This window comes from Phascolarctos cinereus, unplaced genomic scaffold (assembly GCF_003287225.1).
Source record: "Phascolarctos cinereus isolate Bilbo 61053 unplaced genomic scaffold, phaCin_HiC Scaffold_2;HRSCAF=192, whole genome shotgun sequence".
Taxonomy (NCBI): domain Eukaryota; kingdom Metazoa; phylum Chordata; class Mammalia; order Diprotodontia; family Phascolarctidae; genus Phascolarctos; species Phascolarctos cinereus.
The window spans coordinates 130,606,094-130,621,521 of NW_027555625.1; the positions used below are offsets into that span (position 1 = coordinate 130,606,094).

At 38.1% G+C, this 15,428-nt stretch overlaps 1 protein-coding gene across 1 annotated transcript in view; it reads right to left on the reverse strand.

Moving 5' to 3' along the window:
* Nucleotides 1-322: 322 nt before the first annotated feature.
* Nucleotides 323-15,428, reverse strand: part of NSD3 (nuclear receptor binding SET domain protein 3) — a 152,727-nt gene continuing 137,621 nt past the window's right edge. The window contains 8 exon segments of the mRNA XM_020985237.2: nucleotides 323-1,038; nucleotides 2,224-2,428; nucleotides 3,287-3,393; nucleotides 4,560-4,701; nucleotides 6,344-6,460; nucleotides 9,652-9,921; nucleotides 10,504-10,616; nucleotides 12,760-12,962. Of these exon segments, the coding sequence (XP_020840896.1) occupies nucleotides 797-1,038; nucleotides 2,224-2,428; nucleotides 3,287-3,393; nucleotides 4,560-4,701; nucleotides 6,344-6,460; nucleotides 9,652-9,921; nucleotides 10,504-10,616; nucleotides 12,760-12,962 (1,399 nt within the window). The 3' untranslated portion in view covers nucleotides 323-796.

A 15,428-nucleotide genomic window follows, 5' to 3' on the forward strand; every position in this document is an offset into this window, starting at 1 on the left:
AAACCAGTGAGTAGAGTCATCCTGTAATTTTTAAAAAATAAACTATTATATTCATATTAATAACTTAAATAATGCTCATAGAGCCCACCTTGTCTTGGAGCCCAGAGAGGTACACTCAACAGGAAGAGGCATTTTGTTTACATCCAGATTGACCACTCCCACACCCCAACTTCCAAGACCACCAGAGAATTCTAAAGCGCCACAAAGGAGTTAGTCTACATTAATTTTTCATAAAAATGTATGTAAAGACTATTATACCCTTTTCTGGAGTATTCCAGAAAAGAAGTGGAGTTCCTACTCCCCCCACCCCCCCACCCCCAACTTTTTCTTTAAACACACTGATTAAACTATCTAAGTCATATTTTTCAAGATTCCTTAAAAGCAAAATAAAGGAGTGGTGACTACTTTTAACCTTCTACACTCAGAAACGTTTTAAACTTGAAATTCCGGCTTACTAACATAAATGTATTTTCTAATTTTTCTTTTTTAAAGGCCAAGGTATATCTGTTTTTCAGCTGCAGAAGCACATTTAAGGGCAAGGAAAACACACAAAGAATTTAATCACCCCACCCTCCACCCCCGATCACAAATCAATCAAAATCCAGGTATCACTGTCTACCTTGGCTGCCAGGATCACATAATTCCTCCATTCCAATTACAAAGCCAGCTCAGGTGATAAACCAAGTACATTATGACAGTTTCTTCTTTATCCATTTCATCACCTATTTATTTTTTACCTTTATCTTTCTTAAAAAAAAAGAATTAAAATAAAAAATAAAAATAAAACGCTGTAAATTTATTCCTTCACGTCATCTCCAGGATCTTGTGATTCCAATTTGCATCTTATCTTGTTCCAGTACTCTGGTGCCACAGGAGATTTAGGGTTATGTTTAGAGCAGCAGAGACGGCCTTCCAGTGCAGAGGGCACCAAAGCCTCTTTCTCATGATCTTTACAAAATGAACATGGACAGAACTCACAGAAAGAAACTGCGGAGTTGCTGCACGTGTCACACTGATGCCAGGGACATTCCCACTTTCCTAAGGCAAAGAGGAAGAAGAAAATTCAATTTCACATTCGTTTTGATTATACATGTTAAACTCACTTGAAATGTTAACAAGCCCCCCACCTTCCTTCTCATTGGAGGCCAGGTGGGGTACAACGGAACAGTACAGAGCTTAAGCCAACAAAGAGAACCATGGAGAAACATTTAAATATGGGCATGCCGGGGGCGGGGGGGTAGCGCAGCAAGGTGGTGCAGTGGATAGAGGACCGGCCCTGGAGTCAGGAGGACCTGACTTCAAATCTGGCCTCAGACATATAACACTAGCTGTGTGACTCTGGGCAAGTCACTTAACCCCAATCACCTCACCAAACCCCCCCCCCCAAATAAATAAATATGGGCATGCCTTATTACTCTCCAAAGACTTTAGTCCTATGGTGTGATCAAAAAAATAATTAGATATGTTTGTCCACAGAGCATTCAAATCCACAGCAAAGCAAAGAGTAATTTCATTTATACCATCAACAGTTTTGTTTGCTTTTCACTCCCACCCAGCTGCTCTCCTTTGGCCTTCTTGATCCTCCTAACCCCTAGATACAAGATTACTTCTGTCTTGGGACTCACACCTCCACAGCACCCTCTGCTCCTGGGATTCCTCTGAATGGAGGGTGAAGTTCTTTCCAAACCTCCATCTAAGGAGGGTGCCTGGGCCAACCATCTTTTCACTTCCTACCAGGGCTGTACTCCTTTGGACTTCATCATGCCCCTGAGCCAGGTACTTTCTCTCCCCACTCCTTTTCAGCTTCCTTTTTTTGTGTTGTCTTCCTTTACTGGATTGTAAGTTCCTTGAGCTGTCTTTCATTTTTTTCTGTATCCCCAATGCTTAGCACACAGTGGGGGCTTAATAAATGCTTATTTACTGATTCACTGACTCCACGATACTCACAGTTATAGGTTTGGAGTGGGAAGGCACCTTAGAGGTCACCTACTCCAACCCCTTTGTTTTCCAGAAGAGGAAATAACCTTTCTGAGCCTAATGATATGCCCAAGGTCATGTGGGCAGCAAGAAACAGAACAGAGACTTGAACCCAGGTGCTCTCTGGATCCACATCTGACCCAACATCTACTTACCTAAGGCTTGGTTAGCCTCAGGAAAGGTGAACATGTCCTACATTCAAATGTAAACACACCTAACAGCAGGCAAGCAAATGCCAATTCTCACCATATGGTGGCTGCGTCAGGTTAAGGCATAGGAGGTGGTATGCTTTTGGACAGTCTTTTTTGTCACACATGACCAGCTCTCCTCCATCTCCACACTGAAAACAATAATCCTCATGCATCTGCTTCTGTTCTGTTTTGATTTTCCGTTTCTTCTGCTTCAACTTAGCATTTTTTGCTTTTTCTTCATTTGCTGACGCAAATGCCGTCTGGTGAGAAAAAAAAATCACACTGTAATGACCAGAGACAATGGAGGAAGCTTCAGATGGAAAGTAAAAAGAAAACAAACAAAATCTCACTGCAGTTCCACATTTGTTTAAATTAGTAAGTTATTTGAATACCTAGAGAAAATTATGATTGTTTATTGTTTTAAGAAAATGAAACTACAGTAATTTATTCTTACTGGCTTTTGTGAGTTTCACTTTTTTTGGGGTGATCTTTATCTGGTGTTGCTTCTTTTACTAGTCTGGTTCACTTTTTTCGTGGCTAACATGATTTCCTACTCAATCTGGTAAGATAAGCACCTCCTTCCTTCTTTGAATTAAAGTGGATAATCTTGCATTAAAGTAATTTTTAAAGAAAGCACTTTGGAACAGCAAGTACATGACACAATGATGAGAATGAGGCTCAGAGAAAATAGGTAATCTGTCCACAGTGACACTAGTAGTTGTCAGAGGTGGAATTTGAATTTAGGTCTTTCCAAACTGGAATCTCTATCCTTCTCTATGCAACACTGCCTCACCAACATGGAACACCCCCAACAACAATTCTGATGCAAAAAGGGGGAAAATTTTCATGAATTTGCAAACTCAGCTAAGACAGTCAAAAAAATACCATACAATTACAATTCCAACCCTTAATTCAAAGAACTTTACTGAAAGGTCAGAAGTGAACAATGAATGAGAACTTTTACCGATGTAGTCAGTACTCTCAAAACAAACTGGGTATCCCCAAATTAGGGTCTCCTGAGATGGCTAAAAGAAGCCTGCTCTCACCAGCCCTCTTTTCTGTCTGCTGGGAGTGGGAGCATTATCCTCCAGGAAATCTTTCTTCCCTGTACAACTGACCTTTGGTCGCACTCCTAGAAAGCCGCTGCAGTTGTCTGCTCCACAGTGACACTCTGTTCTGCCATTGCCCAGGCAATCCAGATTGTAATTGAACGTTAGCTCTACCCCTGAAACAAAGAAAGCAATCATCCACATGCAAGACATTCTTGAGAGAAGAAATGTCATCAGACACCCATTCATAACGAAAAAAGAGACACAACTTGGATGTAAAGGCTATTCTTCCTCTTCAAGTCTCACCACATTAAAAACACCAGTGGAAAAAGAAAACAAGGGAAACATCCATGCCTACACATAGCTGGCAGCAAATATAAATCCTGTAAAAAGAAGTGACATCCTCTACTCAAAAACAGCTGGAAACAATGTGGCCATGACCAAGGAATCAAAAATCCATGCTCCAGAAAAAATTAATTTAGTTTATTTTCTGTTCCAATGCCGTCTCCCTATTCATCAAACAATCCTATGGCCATGAAACTACACAGCACTGAATCACTGGAGGTTATTTTGAATTAATTGGTACTAGCTACAGCCACACGATCTCCCAGTCAGATCAGGAGTTGAATAAGTATGGCTATCACATATTTCCATCAAGCAGGAATTTAAACTAGGGTCTCCCTAACTTTCATTAGCCAGAATTTATATGATTCTTAATAATATGAACATATTTTTAAAACTCTCACATCTTGGGCCAAAGTGTGTGTCTTGTTCATTTCTTCCAGAAATTTAAAAAATTGAAAACTAAGTTTCATCACTATGATACTTGAAAGAATGGGCTCAATGAAAGGAACAGTTCTGTTTAAAGATGCTATATATATATATATATATATAAATAACACTAAATAATTTGGAAGAGATCAGTCTTTTAAGGAAACAAATTTAGTCAAAGTTAACACAGGCTAATTGCCTTTAGGACTTAAAAAAAGTACAGTAATTAAAATCTTAAATATATGGCTACAGATACGGGCCCTAATTACTTAAACAATTCCATGAGAATATGAGTAAGCACTGCATCTCAAAACCTGTCCTGAGACTCACTGTGTTGTCTTATTCAGGATGTGCATGTTTCAATTTTTATAACTGCACTTTGAAAGGATGCTAAATTCAGAATAAGGGATACTTTACAGATACCTGGGGAGTTCCCAAGCTGAAAACAAAATTTTTTATGGCTTTCCCCCCTCTAAAAGGAAGACTGAGTTGTAATGAAAAAGAAGGAAGGAAAAAAAGGAAAAGACAGGAAAGGAAAAAAAAAGAAAGAAAAAGAGAAGGGCTGCTTTACCTGCAGGAATATCACAAAGAGCAAAAAGTCCAACACGAACATCCCCATTCACTGTCCACTTTTGAGTTTCACAATTTGGATTGCAACTATGGTTCATAAAGCGAGAATAATTCCCTTTTGGGCCAGCATCGATTATACGGTCCTTAAGCGAAAAAGAAAATTATCTTTTACTTGAGATCATTATGGGCCTCTTTATAAATTGTTTCTTTTTTCTTTTTCTTTTTTTTTTTTTGCTTTTTGGTGAGGCAATTGGGGTTAAGCGACTTGCCCAGGGTCACACAGCTAGTAAGTGTTACGTGTCTGACGCTAGATTTGAACTCAGGTCCTCCTGACTCCAAGGCCACAGCTCTATTCACTGCACCACCTAGCTGCCCCGGGACTCTTTTAGAAGCACCAAATACAGTAAGAGGTTCTCTTGTAGCAGACACTTCCCAACCTGTCTGTTCTGTGGTCTTCACTAACATTTCAGATTTAAGCAATCTAAAAGTGCAGTAATTCATATCCCCGCTGGAAAGTAACTTTAGCCTATTGTCCTTACGGCAAAGGTAATTTTGAAATAGTGATAGCTCAGCTTAGTGTTTTTTTAAAAGCCTAGCACTTAGAAAATCAAATATACCTATAATATTCAAAGATGTTTTGGAAATTCAACTGGACCAAGAATAAGATATGAAGGCCTCCTTTAACTAGAGAACAATCTACAGCAAAAAAAAAATTTTTTTAAGCAGTATTTGCTATTAGAGAATTGGGTATCTGGGAACCTCAAGTAGAAAAGAGAAGAGGAACTTGAGAAAATAGTCAGATGACAATTTATGATGGTATCTGGAAAATTAAAATCTCAAAAATCTTCTTTGGGGGTATTTTTGAACTGAGGTTGTGGGGGGAGAGGGGGAGGAAGAGGTATATGTGTGAAGAAGACTTTATGTCTTGGAGACTGTGCCAACACTGCCTGGTAGCAGAGTTAAAGCACAGTGAAAGAGCGAACCTGGGAGACAAAGGCTACAGGCAGGGTAGTACTGCTCAGCCTATACTTACACTGATGATTTGAACTCCCTGGATTTGTAATGTGCACAATTCGGATAATCTTTGGAGTGCTGAGTAAGCAGCCTCTAAAAATCAAAGCGACACTATCTGGCAAAAATTGATTTACATTTTAGATTCTCTATTACTTAAAAGCTTAACTATCACAAGAGTTCTTTAAAAATTCTTTTAAAAAATATTTTCTAGGTTTTCAAATCGGGATTTCTCCTCTCTTACCAGGCTGGGTTCTAGTCTCTGATTTTGCCACTGATTTTTAGTGTGAACTTGGACATATCATTTAATCCTGCCATGCCTCATCTTGTAAAAGGAAGATATCTAGATCAGATTGTGTTTGGAGATAATGTGAGATACTTTTTAAAAGGTTAAAGTATTACAGAAATATAAGGTATGATTATACTTACCAGAATAGTATTTTACTATAATTTATCATTATTACCCTGCTGCTCCTTTAATAAACTTAAAAACTACATACTGTACTTTAGAATTGTTGCTTTTTAAAAAAAATAAAACTTTAACAGCTGCTTAAAATATTCAGGATCTCAAAAATCAGTCTATTGAACCCTTGTTTAATATGTATACAGGTACAAAATTATAGTACTTAGCATTCTGGTCCTATTTTCAATCACCAAAGACATAATTTGGCTGCATAATTAAATAATGTGGGCTCATTCTTATGATTGAACGACCTCAATGCTGGACTTAATGTTAAAACCCTCTTGTTTCATGAGAAAGAAGACATTTTTTACCTTGGTAACCGTTAACATATAAAAATTAGTTATGCTGTTCTCATGGGCACGTTTGATTCGCAATCTGCATTCTTCTTCATCAATTAACTCACCAACATACTCATTTACGAATTCACCCTACCCAGAATAAAAAACACACAAAAAGTACATTATAGTGGTGCTCATAAAATACTCATGGCATCACTGAAAATCAAAAGACATAAAGAGCACCGAAATAATGAATAAAATGGAATAAACTTTAGTTTGCACAACTTTCAGTTGTGAATGGATTTCAATCTAGCTATTTTTCAAACATGTCCCTGGAGCGACTGAAGGATTTAGAGTCAGGAGTCATGGGTGTGAGGACAAGTATATTTACCAGCTATGTAAGTGATTATAAGCAAATCAATGAACCGCAGTTTCCTTAACTGTAAAATGGGCACGACAATACTGCAGAGAGTACATAGCTATTGGGATACAAGTGCTATAGAACGATGAGCTGCTGTTATTATTCATTATTCCAAAACTACAGGAGGTAACAAAGTGCTTCTCTTCCCCACCCAAAGTAATCATTCCTTTTTTACCAGACAAATACAGTGGGCACTGCTTTACAAAGGCACAACCAAAGAATTAAGTATTATATCAATTTCATAGGCAATTCACTGAAATTTTCAGCAAATAAAGCTAAGGTTTAGTTTAGGGGTAACATGACCTGTTTTATCTCCAAATAAATGAGAATACTAGTTCTTATAATCAACATAATCTTTCTTTCTCTTTTATGTTCACATTTATATGAGAAAAAAATCTGCCAACCATTCCATCTTAAAAACAACAAAAACATTATTTTTCAAGTATCTTCCCATAACCATGATCACATTTTTACCAGCCCCTTCCTTAATCCCTAGCATCAGAGTGTTTCTATAGCCAATGACAGTCTATAATACAGTTCATATTTCCTGGTTTTGGTAAAGTATTAACTTGCTAGAGTCCATTTAATTTAAACTATTAAAAAAAAAGAACCTCCACTACTGAGATAAATATTGGCATATTCCACATAACATCTTCCCCAACAAATCCTGCTGTTTTGATAACTGTCTTTGTCAAATGCTCAGCATCATGAGCAGCAGAAGCTACAGCATTTGTAAAGTGCTTTAAGGTTTGCAAAGCACTTTACAAACAATATCTCATTTTATCATTCTCTTAGGAGGCAGGTGCTATTATTATTATTCTTTCCATGTTACAGGTAAGGAAACTGAGGCAGAGAGAGGTTTAAGTGATTTGCCCAGGATCACACTGCTAGTGTTTGCGGCTGGATTTGAATTTAGATCTTCCTGACTCCAGGTCCAAACCTCGATGTGCTACACTACCAAACTGCCTCCATGTGCAGGACACACTAGTAGTCACTGATGAGTTGAGAGAAGTTAAATTTAGCCCATCTGAAAACAGTTGCTAGGCAGATGAAGGAATAGCTCTCTCACTCCTTTGGTCCTATAGATTCGGGAGAATTTCCATCCCTGTACAGCACAGGACTATAGATCCCGAGATCCCAATGGACTGTTTTCCCTCTGCCTACCTCCACCTGCTATGTCTTATCTTTCCACTCTCTTTTTGTTTTTGCTGTGGCAATCGGAGTTAAGTGACTTGCCCAAGGTCACACAGCTAGTACGTGTCTGAGGCCAGATTTGAACTCAGGTCCTCCTGACTCTAAGGCCAGAGCTCTATTCACTGCGCCACCTAGCTGCCCCTCCACTCTTTTTTTATTTAAAAATGTATTAGTTCAAATTTTGTACTTCTGTTTGTAATACTATACCTAATTAAACTATGTATATTGATGTTTTGCTTGATATTATGTTTTTGTAGAACCAGCTGATAACATTTGGCTAAGGAGGACTCTGGTAGAGACAGACATTGTACAGTGGAAAGTATGTTGGGTCTGGAGTCTGAAGACCTAGCTTGAAATCCAGGTTCTGCCAATTAATATCTATGTGCCTTTGGTATGTAACTTCACCTGTCCAGGCTTGTGTCTGTGTTGAATTGATGACTTCAAAGGCACCTTCTAGCTCCAAGTCCATGATGCTGTGTTACCAAAGAAAGCAATTTACACATTGGTAACAAAGGATATTGAGAACCACAGGGACTTAAAAGAAGTGTACCTTTCCCCTTGGAGTTGCTAGCAAAATGTGTGTGTGCCCTCTTGATCACAAACAGTTACTAATCTTTTTTTTTTTTTACTTTTACGCAATTGGGGTTAAGTGACTTGCCCAGGGTCACACAGCTAGTAAGTGTCAAGTGTTTGGTCTGAGGCCACATTTGAACTCAGGTCCTCCTGACTCCAGGGCCGGTGCTCTACCCACTGCGCCACCTAAACAGTTACTAATCTTGGGCAAGCTGGTAAAGGGCCATTTTAAAAACTGGCCTTTGGCTACTTTTTAAAACTAATTGTCTTTGATGAGCATCGTACAAGTGTTAGATGAGTGAATGACTCAGACTGGTTCTGTGTGTTTTCTTCCAACCCCCCAACTAGTTACAGATCATTTTTTCTATTGACAGTTTTCTGGAGTAGTAATGGCTGAAAAAATATTCATCACTAGTTAGCTAACTTTCTGGTGATGAGGCTCTTCACATTCAGCTACACTGGTCTTCAGATAAAAATAGTCTGTTCAATAACATTGCTTTGGGTATTAAGAATCAAATTAAGATTTGTAAAACCAACCATCTTTAATTCTCTTTCCTTTACAAATGGAAAGTATTTCAAGAGATAAAGAGAAAGACCAGCAACTTTCTATGCTATAACTGAAGTATCAATTACCAACTTCCCACTTCTCCTTCTTTGCCACTAAGACTTCAAAATATACATGATCTTTATATATGGATATTTTTCCCACCAATACGAATTAAAACTCCTTCACAACTTAGGAGCCGGTCTTAAAGACTTGGTCTGAGCAACCCTGTAGGGAATACATCTTCTTTGACTCCAGCCAAATGGGTCCTAGAAAGGCAGTCTGTCACCAGACTTGTACTTAAAACCTTTTCACTTTAGTAGAACCTGTCAGAGCTTGCACCCCATAAGCACATCTTCTGAGAACTCAGGATTGCTCACAAGCAAACCTCTTTGCCAGTCAAAGAGCAATTATTAAGTGTTCATTGTGTACCAAGAATGGGGTATGGATCTAGGGGGCGCTAAATCTGTAAACTAAGTAAATCTCAAAAACTTTATAAACTCCCAGCTTTTAACTCTGGATTAATTAGTTGATTCATTCTTGGTCTACCAAGACAGCCCAAGTTCATATCAATTCCAGTTACATGCATTTTATTCTAAATGAAGCCACCTTCTTGATGCTCCTCTTGGCCCTCAGGCCCCAGCCTCGTCTCTCTGTCTTGATGACTTCTGCATCAGGATAGAGTCTTTTGGTGAAGCACTGGTTCTGGCACCGGTCCCCAGCTGGGCACACTTGGGGGTGACACTCATATTGCAACATGCGGTTCAAGCACTCTGACTCCAGGCCACAGGGGTTTTCATCAGCAGGTTTGCAATTACAGCGAGGGATCTCAGACAGGTCAGCCACTTGGATCTGAACCTTCCCTATCACTTTGTTGGCCTGGCAAACAAAACCGAAAGTGAGAATCAATGGGTGGTCAAAGTGCTGGAAAAGAGATGATTTTAGGGCTGGTCTTATGTCTGCTACTGACTTGCTTTGTAACTCTGGGAAAGGCTCTTATTAAATCTTGAGCGCTCACTTATAAATCAAGGGTAACTTGTGTTCCTTCCTAGTTAAATGGAATTTTATGAGCTCAAACAAAATAATTTACATGAAAGTGCTTTCGGCTTTTTGGAACCAAGATGCTATATAAAAACAAGACAATGTTGTTACTATGTGAATGCAGGCTAACTGGTGAAGTGAGAAATTAGGTTTCACATATGATGTGTCACATTCTAGGTATCCTGGAAGGCTTTTGTATTTTCAAAGACTTAATCCTCATTACAATGGTCCATCAGTGCAGTTTGTGGCTCTCATTTGATGTTAAAAGGAGCAGAGAGAGTTGCCATTAAAGTGCTTAAAATTAACACATGAGACCAAGTGACAATTAGCAGAAATTGTCACAAGACAGAGTCCGTGTGATCACTATGAAAACAGTGTCTGTCTGGCAAGAAGTCAATTTGCTCAAGGGGAAACACTCACTTTAATGTGCTTGTAGGGTGGGGGTTTTCTTGAATTTCTTTCCAGCTCCAAGGCTTCTTTACTTTCTCTTTGTGCTTTCAGCTCTTGGAAACGTTTTGCAGCTTCCTCAAGTGCTGTACAATATCAAACAAAAAATGTACATAAACAGAAGGTGTTAAGTGGGGTTTTTACACTGTCCTTTCACTGCTTGGAGGCTAATTTTTTCCCCTTTCCTTTTTTTCCCCCTTAAAGATTAGACTCTGGAAATTTCCAAGTCATAATGAACAAAGGGTATACATACAAATTAGGAATGTGAGTCATGGACTATGTCTAAAGACTAGATGTCCAATACTTTGGATCACAGCTGATTTGAGTCCTACTTCAGTTAGCACATGATTCTCAGGGAGACCCAGGTTGTAAGAGTTAGACGGAAGAGCTCCACTGATAATTACTACTATTCCACTTAGTGTGAAGAGTTTCTTTTGAGAAATAGAACCAGGACCCCTTGGAAATGACCTTTGGAATATATGCTATTTTCTTTTTTTTTCTTTTTCTTTCTTTCTTTTTTTAACGCAACTGGGGTTAAGTGACTTGCCCAGGGTCACACAGCTAGTAAGTGTCAAGCGTTTGGTCTGAGGCCGGATTTGCGCACAGGTCCTCATGACTTCAGGGCCAGTGCTCTAACCACTGTACCACCTAGCTGCCCCGAATGTATACTATTGTCAACAGGGTATGGAGAAATAACAGAGAGCATAGGCTATTGCAATATGGTAAAATGGCATTCAAATGCATTTAAGATTCATGCTTGTGAAGGGCACTTCAATGTGTTTCTAACAAAATGACAAACTTAAGAAGGGAGGGAATATGATATTGTAAAAAAAAATTAGTTCTTGTTTGGTCCTGTTTATCTGTGTGTATACCTACACACATAATATATGTATGATATCAAACTCTTTACCAAAGATATCTGAAACAGTTGGTTTTTTTTTTTGCCAGCTGACTTCTTCCTTTTTCCCTGTGTTAATTTAATTAGTGCAAAATTTATTTAATGTAATTAAAATAATCTGGGTTTTTTGGGTAACTACATCTACCTCTTTGATTAAAGATTCATTCCTGACGCATAGCTGTAAAATGTATATTATCTGCTTTTCTTATAGTTTTTAATGATATATTTAATATTTAATAACACATAATATTCAGACAATGTATCCATTGTGAATTTATTATTTTGAACCTATTATTTGATACATTTTTCATAAAAGAATTCTTCATAATAGTGGTGTGAAGTGATGTGAACAAACAATTCTTATTAGCAACCACATGAAAGAATGTTCCAAAGCACTAATAAGAGAAATGGAAAATAACCCTGAAGTTTCACCTCACACCTCAAGAACCGGCAAAGATGACAAAAGAAGAGAATAATTAATTTTGGTGTGTTTGTGGAAAGATAGGCAAACTAACACATTGGTGGAGCTGTGAATTGGTACAACTATTCTGGAAAACAATTTGGAATCATGCAAATAAAGTAATTAAAATGTTCATAGGCTTTGACCCAGAGATTCCATTAGTAGGCTTATACACCAAGGAGGTTATTAACAAAAAGAGCTTTAAGTACAACAAAATATTGATAGTAGTACCTTGATGGTAGCAAAGAACTTGAAACAAAGTAGATGCTTATCAAATGGAAAACGGCTAAACAGACTGTGGTATAAATGACAAATACGATGAAAACAGAGAAGCACAGAAAGCCTTACATGAACTGATGCAAAGTAATGTAAGAAGAATCAGGAAAACAACATACAAAACAATGCCAACAAGCCCACAATGCACATGGAAAAGAAAAACCTTTATAACACAATAAAAAATGAGTCTTGTGAGATTATTTAAAAAAAAACAGCCAAGCATGATCTCAAAGAAGAGACACTGTAAGAGACACTACTGTCACGGGGAGGATACCTCCCCACAGTGTTCTGCATAGGCAGGGGGTCCACAGTGAGGAACACTGCATAAAATGTCAGGTTTTTTTCAGTGTGTTGATCATTTTTGTTGACTTCTTTCTCATTTTAATAATTTTTTATTATATATGACGGCTCTCTGAAAAGGGGGAAGAAAAATGATACAGGAAAATGTAGGCAATGTAAAAACAAAGATAACAGTTTTTACAATTCTGACTTCTAATGAGATTAATGTTACTGTTATGCAAATGAGGGGATGCTGGTTAGCACATCAACTCCTAGGGCCTCAGTTTTAAGCTATTGTAAATATTACCCAATTTACCTTTTTTGAAGGTCTTGTTAATACTAGTTTGCCCCTCAGCAAAGCTTTTGTCTCCTTCAACATATGGGAACACTCTGCCCTGGTGCACCCAATAGTAGTCATGAGAACCAAAGAAGAACACAGGGAAGTCCCCCAAGTCATGTTTAAGGCCTTGGATATTAAGAGGCACGGACCTGGGATTGCAGATCTCTGCTGGCCACCACCTAGAAACAAAATCCATTTTAGACAAAATACATGGGACATGAGAAGAGAAACCACATAATTATTACTTCAAGCTTGGTGGAAGAAAAAAGGGACAGGGATATGGACTGGACCTGTGATTTCATTAGTATAGGGAACTCCCAGATGAGGAAACTCCCTCTCCCAATGCAGGTCGGCACCTTCTCTGCAACTTAGAGTCTTAGAGAGTTGCCTAGAGCACTGAGAGGTTAAGTGACTTGCCGAGGGTCACACAGCCAGTATGTGTCAGAGGCGGGACTTGAACCCAGGTCTTCCTGGCTCCGAGGCCAGCTCTCTATCCACTACGCCACGCTGCCTCTCCTAGGGGGAAAAAAAAAGAAAAGTTATATAATTCATAAATGTTGTTTAGGTCCTAAAAGCATAAAAGGTTTTACTGGTCTTTAATCTTCCTTAAACTATGAAATTCTGTAAAACTGAACTGTATCATTTTTTATCATGAACAAGGAGAGGACACAGATTGAAAAGTTATTTCTTATATGTTCAGTATCATTTCAACTCCAGATAATAAGTCCGGCTTTCTCCTAGAAAAACAGTTTAACTACCTTGCTCCCTCACAACACAACTGAACATGACACATTCATGGATTCATTTTGAGAATAAGTTGCTGCCAGTGAAAGGTGTGGCAAGGCCAATTTCTTCAATAGTACTCTTCCTTCCAAGACATTTTCTGAATCTTCAGTCACTTGAGGACATACATCTTTTGGCCAAATGTGCAATGTTTTGCACTAAACTGTACTTCAGAATCTAATTCAACATTAAGTGGTCTCACTCATGGTTCTTCTTAAATCTCAACAAACTGGAGTCTGGAATAAAATAAAGGCAAAAATGCCTCATGCAACAAAAGACTGAGCACTCTAGCAACAATTAAACAAAATCACCTGTGAAGCATTTGACAGCTTCCAGCAACTAGAAAGTCAAGAAACAAATGGAAGAAGCTAAGGAAGTCCAACCTCAGGCTCTCTCATATGGCTACTTACATGAGATCATGAAAATCAACTGCAAACACACAAAACAATTTTTTGGGCATCTGTCTTCTTTATCTGGCCATGTGTTTAAAAAGCCTCGACCAAGTACCCTGGAGAACACTCTACTGAGCTGGTGACAAGGCTGCATTCCTCAACACACAGTGCAGAACCTGCATAGACATTCAATGACTACTTTGGAACTTCTCCTACTAGTTAAAAATTACAATTAAGAACGGGTGCCTAATTTAAGAAAATAATAGTTCATGAAGTCACTATTTAGTTTACCCTTGAAGCAGCTTGTGAAATGGATATTCTAGATACTTCTAAACATTTTCAGGAATATAACTATTTGCTAGGTTGCAAGAGTCACTAGGGACAGTCAGACTCCCAAGAGGAACTGGATCACTGATCTCTCAGGATTTGCCATATACCTCCCTTTTTATTCCCTAGGAGACTCCGGATTGGAATAACTTGCTTACTCACAACAAACAGCTTCATGTGGTCTAGTTGGGTCAGACTAGCAAAAAAAAAAATACATAAAGAGCTAGTTGAGGATGAAGTGTTGAAGTTTTCCCAAAACATACAAGAAGAATTTGCCTGGATAGAAAAACATATTGGCAATGATCCCGACCAGGAGGCAATGCCCCGAGTTTCCTTCAAAAGTTCTTTTTTTTTGGGGGGGGGTATTCTAAGTGCCTTATGATTGATCTCCACTGAACATCACATTTATGAGCTTTATAAAGCTAAGTAAGTTAGAAGATGGGCCTATAATTTAAGCAAATACAGGAAAAGAAATGAGCCTCATTAAAAATGACTTTATAATTATGTCTCAGTTAGTTTGAAAAAAAAATTGGAATTCTAGTATTCTCTTTTGCTTCCTACTTGATTTAGCTAAGTAATTTTTTTTAGGTAAATAATTTTTTAAAAAAGAAAAAAACAATTAGAATTGTGTCACTCTTGGTGAAATCTTAGTCATAAAATTTATCTTGTGATACTCTGCAATGGCCAAAGGCATTTAATCCTTTAACAAAATGATAAACATAGATCTTAAAAGCATGGCACAGTGAAAAGATCACTGGGACTGGAGCCAGAGAATATAGATTTAAATCCCAGACTTGTCATTTAATAATACCTGTGAGACCTTAGGTAAGTCATGTCATCCCTCTGGGCAGCAGTTTCTTCAACTGTAAATTGAAGCGTTTAGAACTTATGAACTTTAAGATTCCCTTCCAGCTCTAAATCTCGAATCCTATAGAGAGGTGCAATGTATCATGGGGTTTCAATTTATATGCTCTGGTTATTTATCAGTTCTGAAAAGCACATAAAGTCAGATTTTGGAGGGAGTCTTGTACAATAGAGGAAAATCCTACCTATTTCTCTCTTTCTCTTTAGAAAGACTAAAACTTTTTTTGGAAAGATACCTACGCTCATCAAATTCTAAATACTCTTCTTCACACACAACAA